Source organism: Nicotiana tabacum, chromosome 18 (assembly GCF_000715075.1).
Source record: "Nicotiana tabacum cultivar K326 chromosome 18, ASM71507v2, whole genome shotgun sequence".
Classification (NCBI taxonomy): domain Eukaryota; kingdom Viridiplantae; phylum Streptophyta; class Magnoliopsida; order Solanales; family Solanaceae; genus Nicotiana; species Nicotiana tabacum.
The window spans coordinates 42143845-42155457 of NC_134097.1; the positions used below are offsets into that span (position 1 = coordinate 42143845).

At 36.1% G+C, this 11613-nt stretch overlaps 2 protein-coding genes across 3 annotated transcripts; one reads left to right on the forward strand and one right to left on the reverse strand.

Annotated features, from left to right (window-relative positions):
• Positions 1–82: 82 nt before the first annotated feature.
• Positions 83–4043, reverse strand: LOC107778336 (uncharacterized). 2 transcript variants are annotated; one of them, XM_016598575.2, is made up of 3 exons: positions 3007–4022; positions 1232–1289; positions 83–610 (listed from the first exon to the last, which is right to left on the reverse strand). In XM_016598575.2, the coding sequence occupies exons 1-3, from the start codon at positions 3612–3614 to the stop codon at positions 590–592; spliced, it is 687 nt and encodes a 228-aa protein (XP_016454061.2). In that variant the 5' UTR covers positions 3615–4022; the 3' UTR covers positions 83–589. The 2 variants fall into 2 exon arrangements, with proteins under 2 accessions (XP_016454061.2, XP_016454060.2); XM_016598574.2 differs by lacking the exon at positions 1232–1289 and having other exon boundaries at positions 3007–4043.
• A 6596-nt stretch (positions 4044–10639) lies between these two features.
• On the forward strand, positions 10640–11182 carry LOC142172488 (uncharacterized). The gene has a single exon (XM_075236117.1). It carries the CDS (start codon positions 10640–10642, stop codon positions 11180–11182), a length of 543 nt encoding a protein of 180 aa, XP_075092218.1.
• Positions 11183–11613: the final 431 nt, after the last annotated feature.

Sequence of the window (11613 nt, forward strand, 5' to 3'; positions counted from 1 at the left end):
TAAGCGAAGAGTTAACTTGTCGTGTGTCCAGAGTAAGTTATTTACTGCATCTTTGGTTACCAAGTTAGGATAGCAACAACGATTAGAACAAGATATTTACTGGATCTTTGAGTTACTAAATAGGATAGCTACAACAATTACCGATTATTGTCACTCATCTTAATCTGATTACAAAGTTAATTAGACGAATTGAGAATTGAAACTAAAAAGTAGGTTATTGGTTTCCAACTTCATAAACCATATGGAGTAGTATTTAAAATGTAACATTTGGAATTGCTGTCTCCGTGCCTTTTGGCAGATTACCCTCTTCACTCTAACAAACTTCATTACCTGCTTTTCCCATAATGTTTTTTCCTACTCTTCCAGTTGCAGCTTTCTTAAGCCACCTTTTTATTTATTTATTTATTTATTTATGTAAAATTGAAGGTACCATACAATTTTGAGTTGTTATGCCACGGCCACGCCAGTGAAAAACTGCATTGCACCAGAGCAAGGAGAGACAGAGTAGTCGCTAAGCGATTTCATGGCTCCAGAACCACATCTCTCTTTGTGTTCATCGATCGATATTTGTGTGCAACGGCACTCTGCACTACAAAATGCCTTCTCCCCTCTGCAAATATTATAAGGAAAGAAGTTGTTATTCTATCCTTGAAAGGCAGAAGATAGATCTTTGCTGATTAAAGAAAGATTTTTTCTATAACAAGTCAAGCAGAGCAAGATATACTTTAGCCTCAATTATTCCTCACATAAATAATACAGACCACATGCATATACGAACAAGATGTATTAGAGATTCCTGTCACATATTACCTGGAACAAACTGCCTAAATTTCATAAGTTTGAAAATTGTATCGATAGAGAAAGCTACCTAAAAGATTTCCAGCAAGGCCAACTTAATTTTGCAGTAACAGAGTTTACAACTAGCACGACCACGAATATAAAAATTGATTGCAAACAAATTAAAGAAAGCAACAAGTAACTAAAATACCCAGCAGCTTTCTTTACGTGTCCATAATCAATATGTTGCTGCAAAAACCATCTGGTGGTTATAATTTAATAGATAGTTTGCTTAAATTTATAGAAGCAATCTTCCAATATCTCAAACTTAGAATCAACTTTTTCCCACGGAATTAAGTAATGCAATAGTTTATGTCAGCGAGTAAAATAACATGACTACTGACAGAAGCACTGATATTATTAATCAAGTTGAGTAGATTGTAAGAGACATAACTTGAGTGTGTAATTCAAGCAAACATGTCCTAATCCAAAACATATGAGAAAGATTCTTCCTGCCATTATGTAAAGATGATGTACAGCAGTAAGTTATACAAGTTGGAAGAAGATGCCAACAGCCCAAGAATAATGCTAATTAATAAAGATTAACAATACAGCTTCCCAAATAAAAACCAGAAAGCAAGATGGGAAGTACGCTAGATTAGGGTACAGCTCACTATGGCATTTGTGACCAACCAAAATTATAAAATTCGCAGGCAATGCCTTAACAGCTGCAAGAATTACAAATGATCAAGAAAGAAACAGTTGCAAGAAGTACAAATGTAGGTATATCACTTGAGATCTTAAGCACTGGTCATCGGAAACAGTAGATACAAATCCTGAATATCCCTATAACAGAGAGATATCAAGAACATAGGGAATTGAGCAGAGCTAGTCAGTGCCCCTAAGTACACAAAATACTCGTCTTATATAAAGCAGGCCAGGAAGCTTGACATGGCAAAAGTTCCAAGAATGTGTGCTAATAACTTTTGGATGACCTAAAACATGTGATTGTAAAAAGTACTGGTCATGGATAATCTTATGATTTAAAGGCACAGTTCACTGGAAGTTTTCGTTGTAAACCTAAAATAAGTAAAAGGGTCTCCTTTCATAATAGTTAGAACTTTTAGACGAACATACACAATTTAGTTTGACAGCATAGCAGACAAAAATCCTAGGTTCAGGTCTCACCCGAGGGTCTATTGCAGGCCTATAATAAGCAAAACAAATACTTCTCTGTCGTTAATCACTAATGCGTTACAGATCTACAAATAAATGAATAGGTGTATCTTCCCCCTAATATTTTTAAGTTTAGACGAGAAGCTTCACACAATCTAATAAATTTCGATTTCCCAAGGTCAGTCCTCAAATCTTTGATAATCTTTTCATGTCTAAGATCTTTACTTGGAAACTGTCATGCATGTAACCAAGCTAACCCCTCCAAAATGAAGAGACAACGCTCACCTAAACAATCAACTCATTAATACCAGAGTATCTTCTTCCCAAACTATAAAGAATTAACATTCTTCAACCGACAGAGCCTTGCTGAAACCAAATTTGAACGATCACAAGTCTCAGATGATTCACGAGGAAAAAACTACAGCTTAAAGTAAATTGAAGGAAAAGATAAATCTCCACTGACGTATTCAAACTTGCATATATGTTCAATGGTAGCAAAAGAAAAAGGCAAATGAGATGAGATATTCATGAAGCCATCAAACATAAAGGTTCTGAGAGGCCACATTAGAAGAAACGGTTTTCTACTTAAAATCCAGTCAGAGTATGGAATGATCAGTTCTCTCAACCATTTTGCTCAACCATAAACAACCAATAAAAGGTCATGTACACTGTGTTTTAAGCTGCTGTACTTGCAGCCCAGAATATGAACACACTTTTTGATAGCAAAGGAGAACACCGCCCGCATATAAGATAATAAGACACATATGATCACATCATCAAGGTTACCTTTTTTTGGGTAATTAAGATCAGCTCATTAAGAGGAAAATTGACCATAAAGCTTCTTAATTAGTTCCTCTTATCAAACTTACAGCTGCAAGTGACACTATATTCTCAAAAAGTAACAACAGAAGTACATAGATAAAATGGAAATTAGCAAAGAATTTAATCATGCATTTATATCTCAGATCCAAGAAAGTATTACCAAAGAGACCAGTAACATAATCAAAAGCCCAGAAAAAAAGAAGGCAGAAATTGCAAAATTGAAATTCTAACCTGTACATGAAAATATCCAAACCCTGAAGCTGCTTCTTGCAAAGAAAGCAAGAATTCAAGAAATCAGCTGTCCTAAATTTCATTGTATCACCATGATTGACGGTAGCAGTAGCAGATTTTTGGGAGTTGGTGTTTCCTATGAATTCACCATCAAAATACTCTCTTTTCTTAATCAAATTGGTACCCACATGAGAAATCACACAAGTGTACTCCTCACACATCTCCATTTCTTCAATACTTGGCCTCTTACTCTTCTTCTTATTAGCTTTATTATTATTATTATTATTATTATTATTATTATTATTATTATTATTATTATTATTATTATTATTATTATTATTATTATTATTATTATTATTATTATTATTATTATTAGCAGTGAAAATTGGGATTGGGTTTGAACTAGTTGATCTTGGAGATATTGCAAGAATTGCAGCTCTACTATTATTACTGTTATTAGTCAAAGCTGCCACAATTCCAAGCCCAACAACAGCACCATTTGGGTCCTCAAATTTCTTAGGAGATTTGTTGCTGCTGTTGTGATCAGTGAGGGTAAAAAGAGAAAGATTTATTGACAGCCTCTTCTTGTTTCCTTTCACTTCAGCCATTTCCACACCCAGAGAGAGAAAAAGATTTTTAAAAAATTATGGGGTTCTCCTAAATCTCTCTCCCTCTCTCTCAGACACAAAAAAAAACTAAATCTTTCAATACACACACAGACACTGTTTTGGCTGGATCTTCGATGAATTTTAACAGGGGTTTTTCGAGAAAACGGGGATTGATTGAGAAGGGGGTTCTTGGGGTTTAGGGGATATATGTAAATAATATATATATAGAGCTATCTACTGAGAGAGAGAGAGAGAGAGAGAGAGAGAGAGAGAGAGAGAGAGAGAGAGAGAGAGAGAGAGAGAGAGAGAGAGAGAGAAAGAGAGAGAGAGAGAGAGAGAGAGAGAGAGAGAGAGAGAGAGAGAGAGAGAGAGTCACTTTTTTCTGGTTCTCCCTCAGTGCAAAGAGGAGCGCACACACCTCTCTGGTTTTCAGTGGAGGTAGGAGAATATAAACAGTCACAAATTTAACAAAAGAAATTATATTTGCAATTATTATTTAAATAACTTCAATTTTTCAATCATTTTCTTGCTGAGTTTACATTTCTACCCTTCCAAAAAGATGTGATCTTTGTCATTATCAAACACTTATTTATTTATTTATTTATTTTTAATTCAAGAGAGGAAACAAGAGTGATGCTACAAATGTTTATTTATTTCCAAATAAATGGGATCAATCATTTTCATAAAATAAGAGATTATTAGATAAATGTATATTTTCCTGAAAAAATTGTGTACACATTGTTTTTATGACTAGGTCCTTATTTATGTTATTCTATTTGCATATAATTTAACTTGGTCCATAATTATTTGTATAGTGAATATGCCACTATCACCATCAAAATTCAATGTTGAAGTGATTGAAGTTTTTATAGGTATTTCTTTCACTTTCTAGTTCAATTAAAAAAACATTTAATGTCAGCAAATTGATATATCTTCACTTTAATATAGGTTCGCAACATTTCACTTCTTTATCATCTCACATTACATTTCCTTTTTTTTTCCCCTAAATTCTTTTATCATTCTGTAGTGCGCTTTGAAGTGCCAAACGTATTTTCTATTGGCACTACAATTTTGTGGCAATAAAAGTATATTACATTTATATGTTGCTATTGCACGACTTTGGAATCTTAAACTCTCATCATCCAACTAAAATTCCAAAAGTTCATGCATAATTTATTATGTAATTTAATTGTCTCCTTCTTTTTAATTTCATCCTCTCTTGGATGTATATTCACAGCTTACACATCTATGAAACCAATTTATATCGCTAAAGCCCAACATTTGGTGATCTTTTTTCACAACATTACATTTGGTTTTAACTAGTAGTAGTTCGTACTAGTTTGTCATTCTAGTAGTGTGCCTGTAGTTACTACTTGTTTTGCTTATAGTTGGACCGTTGCTGCTTGTGTTAGCGTTTTCCCTAGGCTGTTGTAAGTATAGTGGCTGGGTTCTGTAATGGTGGAGTAAGGGTATGTCCTCGTAGGGCTGTATTTTGTCCCGGGCCCGGGCCTTAGTGGGCCTAACGGGCCGGGCCTCGCGGTCCCGGGCTTCGTGGTCCCGGGCTCTGGCGGTCCCGGGCCTGGCGGTCCCGGTCTTCGTGGGCCTAATGGGTGGAACCGGCCCGTGACGGGCCTAAGCCCACATGGTCCTGTGCTTAACGGGCCGGGCTCGTGGGCTTCGCGGGCCTAGCGGGTTTTTTTTTTTTTTTTAAAGACAATTTCTTGTAGTATCATGGCTATATTAATATGTAGTATATATGTATATCTAATTATTAAAGTGCTTGACGAAAAAGAAAATAACAAAACAATAGTAAAACACTAAATTGTCATGCATAAATATCACTTCTTGATATTATATTGTATCTTATGTATATATATTCTCTTATATATTTTCTTTTAGTATATATATTGTATCTTATGTATATATTGTAGCTTATAAATATATTTTCTTGTAGTATATATATTGTATATTATGTATATATTGTAGCATAATATATTTTCTTGTAGTATATTATATTGTATCTTATGTATATATATTCTCTTATATATTTTCTTGTAGTATATATATTGTATATTATGTATATATTGTAGCATAATATATTTTCTTGTAGTATATATATTGTATCTTATGTATATATATTCTCTTATATATTTTCTTGTAGTATATATATTGTATATTATGTATATATTGTAGCTTATAAATATATTTTCTTGTAGTATATATATTGTATATTATGTATATATTGTAGCATAATATATTTGCTTGTAGTATATTATATTGTATCTTATGTATATATATTCTCTTATATATTTGCTTGTAGTATATTATATTGTATCTTATGTATATATATTCTCTTATATATTTTCTTGTAGTATATATATTGTATCTTATGTATATATTGTAGCTTATAAATATATTTTCTTGTAGTATATATATTGTATATTATGTATATATTGTAGCATAATATATTTTCTTGTAGTATATTATATTGTATCTTATGTATATATATTCTCTTATATATTTTCTTGTAGTATATATATTGTATATTATGTATATATTGTAGCATAATATATTTTCTTGTAGTATATTATATTGTATCTTATGTATATATATTCTCTTATATATTTTCTTGTAGTATATATATTGTATCTTATGTATATATTGTATCTTATAAATATATTTTCTTGTAGTATATATATTGTATATTATGTATATATTGTAGCATATAAATAATTCTAAGTATAGACAAAGAAATATTGCGAAAAGAAGCTCATGGGTAGAAGCAATAAATTTTATTACCAAAAAATGACATATCTTTCTTAGTCATCCTTCCCCCAATGGAATGAGCACAACAAGGTACTAATACCACCATTAGAAGGAAAAAAACTAAGGAAGATGTGCCAAAATACAAGTTACATATTATTCTATGTATTATCTCTAACAAATCTCATAAATCCTTCAAGGTTCGGAGGAGGTTGCGTTGGTGGTGGTGGAAAAGAAGCTTGTTCATCACCACTTCCGGGCGAAGCCGAATCCTCCGTAAGTTCCGCTATCATTTCTTCATAAGCTTCATCTATCGCCGGTTGTGCTTCTGCAATTCCAAAGTTTCTTCTTTCCGAGCGGATCCAATCTCTAAACAATACTGATTTTTCCAAGCTATCCCTCATAGACGCTCTATGATCACCTATTTGCAGTCTTGCTTGACTGAAAGCGCTCTCTGATGCAACAGTTGAAGCTTGAATTGATAAAATATCCCGAGCCATCCTTGCAAGAACAGGAAAATGTTTTTCCCTTGCCTTCCACCATTCCAAAAGATCAAAAGAGCCGTCTGGATTCTCCTTTTCAAGTCCCTGAGACAAATAAACTTGAAGCTCATTTAGATGTGAAGTTTCATCATAATTTTCACCTTGAGACCCCCTGAACTCCGTCCAAGATTTAAGAGCTTTTAAGCCCGCAACTCTTTTAGAGGATTGTGAGCTAGACGAAGTAGGGGTTGGAATAGTTGGCCTAGCATGCTCTAAGGCAAGTTGATAAGCATTATAAACTGTTTGAGCGTTAATCTTAATTGAAGCTTTTGCATCTGCAAGTGTCGCAATTTCCTCATTTGAAAGATCTAAAGCCTTATAAATATTTGAATACCAAAAATGAGGACCTCCCAATTTCATTGTAGGATTTAGCATTGCAGCAAGACCATAAATAGGAGGGATAGGAAAAAAATATTTTTTAAACTTTTGTTTCATTTCATTTATAGCAAGTTCATAAATATCCCCACCCTCACTAAATTCAACAAACAAATCAGATAGTGCTGCAATATAAACTAAACAGTTTGAAATAGTAGGATAATATTGCCCAGAAAATGCATTTGTTGCAATTTGAAAATGTTCTAAAAAATCTAAAAGAATTTTAACATTAGTCCAATCTTGAGTGGTAAGCATTTCATCATCATCTTCACCACCTACCCGAGAATTAAACGTTGCATTAATTGGGTTTCTATATTCATATGCTACTACTAAACTTTCGTACATACAATTCCATCTAGTCGGGCAAGGTTTAGGAACCTTTCTTTCTCTAAGGCCATATTCATCACATTTTTTAAAATACTCTCTAAGTCTACTTCTACGGTTTGAATAAAAAAGCCAATTAAGAGCCATTCTAACCTTTTCAATTTCTATGTTTAATATTCGCATACCATCACCGACAATTAAATGATAAATATGACAAATACATCTAACATGGAAAATATTAGTAAATGCAGGATTTAGTGTTGTTGTAAGCATGCCTATAGCACTGGTGTTACTAGAAGCATTATCCATTGAAATTGCCATTATTTTATCGCTAAAGCAAAAATATCTACAAATATCTGCAACAGTGTTAGCTATAAATTTACCTGTGTGACGCGAATTAATTATTCTATATGCAATTATGCGTTTTTGCATTATCCATTCTTCATCTATCCAATGACTTGTAACAGTTAGGTAATCACAATCATTACCACTTCTACCAATATCAGTAGTAATAGAAATCCGATTAGGTATATGAGTAAATAAATAACGCAAATATTGTTCATATTCATGTTTGAATTTATAAATATCACTCTTAACTGTTGCGCGAGGCCAACCTTTATAAGTAGGATTAAACACTCTTCTAATATAATGAACCCAATTAGGATTAGAAGCAAAAGTATAAGGTAAGCACATAACAGTAATCATCTTTGCTAATTCTTCACGATCTCTATTTGGATCGTAATATAAAATACCTCCAGTGACAGTGTTAATTCCTGGTTGAACTAGATTTGAACCTGTACTAGGGTTAATCGCAGAATCTACACTTGTCCCCTCTAGATGCGCTTTCATTTGAAAAAATCTAGCCTTATCTCTAGGGTGTGTTTTTATGTGCCTAGTCAAACTACCTGTGCCGCTACGGTCTCCTACATATTTATGCGACATTAATTTCCCACAAGTTTTACACTTAGCCTTATTTTTTTCTCTTACTTGAGTAAAAAAATTCCAAACTAATGATGTTTCTAAGCGTTTAGCAGGTTCTCTATTAAAAGTAGGAGTTTCTACAGGTGGGTCGACCGGTGCATCACTTGGGTTATTAAGAGGACTAGTAGGTGTATCATCTAAATCCGGTGCTTGAGTTTCATCATCATCCTCATTTTCCTCATTATTTTCTAAGATGGTTTCATTAGGATAAAGAGCATTCATAATTTCATCATCTAATCTATCACCTGGTGCAACATTATGATAAAATTCACTATCGGTAAATTGAAAACAAGGGTGATCACTATCAAGAATTACGGAAGGAGGAGGACGTCTAGGTTGGCGACTACTTTCAACTTGCTTATCTTTTCTAGGTCGGGGAGCCGGGGGAAGGGTAGTTGGTTGGCCACTACTTTCACCGGTTTTATCTTTTCCTTTACCAAACATTTTTTTCAAAGTAAATGCCATATTAATTATAATTATGCAAACTAAACCACACAAAAATATATTATAAAAACGTAAGAGTTGAAACGAGTTTACCGGATTGCCGAACAACTTCTTGAAAATTGAAAATCGTTGAACACTTGAAAACTTCAATTCAACAACTTCACAATTTTTCACGAAATTTCAACAATAAATTAAGTAATTGTAGTAGAGAGATTGAGAGAGATTGAGAGATATTGAGAGATATTGATGAATTGGTGAATAAAAATGAAAGAATGAGGGGGTATTTATAGTTGAGAAATGGGGAAAAGTGTAATTATATAAAGTTTGGGGTTAAAATAAAGTTTGGGGGCCAAATGGCCATTTTTTTAACTTAAAAAACGGTCATATTTTCAGCCCAAACGGCTAGATTTTAAATATGGCCGTTTGATTTTTTTTTTTTTTTTTTTTTTTTTTTAAAATAGCCGTTGGGCCCGCCAGGCCCGCCAGGACCGGCCCAGGCCCGCCTGCCGGTCCCGGGCCAAACGGTCCCGGGCTCGTGGGCTCAACCATGGAGACCAGCCCGTGACGGGCTCAGAGGCCCACCAAGACCGGCCCACCCAGGACCGGCCCACCAGGCCCACCAGGCCCGTTAGGACCGCGGGCCCGGTCCGGTCCGGTTCAGGCCCGGCCCACCGAGCAGCATTATGTCCTCGGGGTGAGGGGGAGGGGTCGGGAGGCAGGAGATAGGGGAAGGGACAGGGCCCAAAGGGGGTAAGGGGACCAATGGAGTATATAGGTTGAGAATTGGATCGTGGAACATAGGGATATTGGCGGGTAAGTTTATAGAGTTGGCGAAGATTCTTCAGAAGAGGAAGGTCAATATAGCTTGTATTCAGGAGATTAAGTGGGTAGGATCGAGGGCGAGGAATGCGAACGGGTATAACTATGGTACTCGGGAGGCAGGAAAGGTAAGAACGGAGTGGGTATTTTGGTGGATAGGGAACTCAGAGAGTCAATGGTAGAGGTCAGACGAGGTGAATGATACATTAATGACGATTAAGTTAGTAGTTGGAGGGATCACTCTAAATGTTATTAGAGCCTATGCGCCACGGGCTTAGATGAGGAGGTTAAGAGATGTTTCTGGGAGAGGTTGGACAAGGTGGTGCGTGGTGCACCGCTTGCGGAGAAGTTATTCATAGGTAGGGATTTTAATGACATTTAGGGTCGTCTGTTGGTGGCTATGGCGAGGTGCATGGCGGCTTCGACTTTGAGGATAGGAACGGAGGAGGTACCTCACTGTTGGATTTCACTAGAGCTTATGAGTTGGTGATAGCGAACTCTAGTTTTTCGAAGATGGAGGAGCATTTGGTTACTTTCCGGAGTACCGTGGCTAAGACTCAGATTGATTACTTCCTCCTCAGGAGATGTGATAGGCGGCTTTACAAGAATTGCAAGGTTATCCCGAGTGAAACCCTCGCTACACAATATAACCTCTTGGTAATGGATATCGATATATTATTAAAGAGGAAGAAGAGGTTTGTTTGGGGTCAATTGAGGATCATGTGAGGGGCCTTGAGGAGGAATAAAGATCAGGAGTTAGAGGGGAGGTTGATGGCTATGGGAGCCTTGAGGAGTAGCAAGGACGCTAGCGAGATGTGGACATCGACAGCGGATTGTATAAGAAAGGCAGCGAGTGAGGGGCTAGGGTTCTCAAAGGGTTACTTTGGCAGTTACCGAGGCGACTGGTGGTGGAATGACATGGTCCAAGGTAAAGTGAAAGTAAAGAAAGCAATGTATCTTAGGTTAGTAGAGAGCATAAACGAGGAAGAGAGGAGAGCGAATAAAGAAGGGTATAAGGATGCCAGGAAGGAGGCGAAGTTAGCGGTCACAGAGGCTAAAGATGCAGCATTTGATCGTCTGTACAAGGAGTTGGGGGTCAAAAGAGGGGAGAAAAAGTTATTTCGGTTGGCCAAGGCAAGAGAGAGGAAGGATCATGACCAGATTAAGCGGAGATGGCAGGATTACTTTCTTTGGCTTATGAATAAAGAAGGGGACAAAGACATTGTGCAGCACTCCGGGAGTCACCAAAACTTAAGGTATTGTAGGTGTATTAAGGCTGAGGAGGTCGTGGGAGCTTTGTGCAAGAGAAGTAGGGGCTGAGTGACCGGGCCAGACGTAATTCTGGTGGAATTATGGAGGTGTATGGATATAGCAGGCTTAGAATGGTTGACTACGCTATTTAATGTTATCTTCAGGATGAAGAAGAATGGAGGTAGAGTATAATGATACCATTGTATAAGAACAAATATGACATTTAGAATTATAACAACTACAGGGGCATAAGTTACTAAATCATACCATGAAAGTTTGGGAGAGGGTGGTGGAAGGGAGGGTGAGGAGGGCGGTATCTATATCCGACAATCATTTCAGGTTTATGACGGGTCGTTCCATTACGAAAGCTATCCACCTTATCAGGAGGTTGGTGGAACAATACAGGGATAGGAAAAAGAATTTGCACATGGTGTTTATTGACCTAGAAAAAACGTATGACAAGGTTCCTAGGGAGGTTCTTTGGAGATGTCTGGAGGTGA

What these genes read in the sequence shown, in the direction of transcription:
- LOC107778336 (XM_016598574.2), bottom strand. Translation starts at nt 3,614, where the DNA reads ATGGCTGAAGTGAAAGGAAACAAGAAGAGGCTGTCAATAAATCTTTCT. An exon ending in TTGGATATTTTCATGTACAG is followed by an intron (nt 611 to 3,006) that starts GTTAGAATTTCA and finishes TAATATTTGCAG; the next exon opens with AGGGGAGAAGGCATTTTGTA.
- LOC142172488 (XM_075236117.1), top strand. Translation starts at nt 10,640, where the DNA reads ATGGGAGCCTTGAGGAGTAGCAAGGACGCTAGCGAGATGTGGACATCG.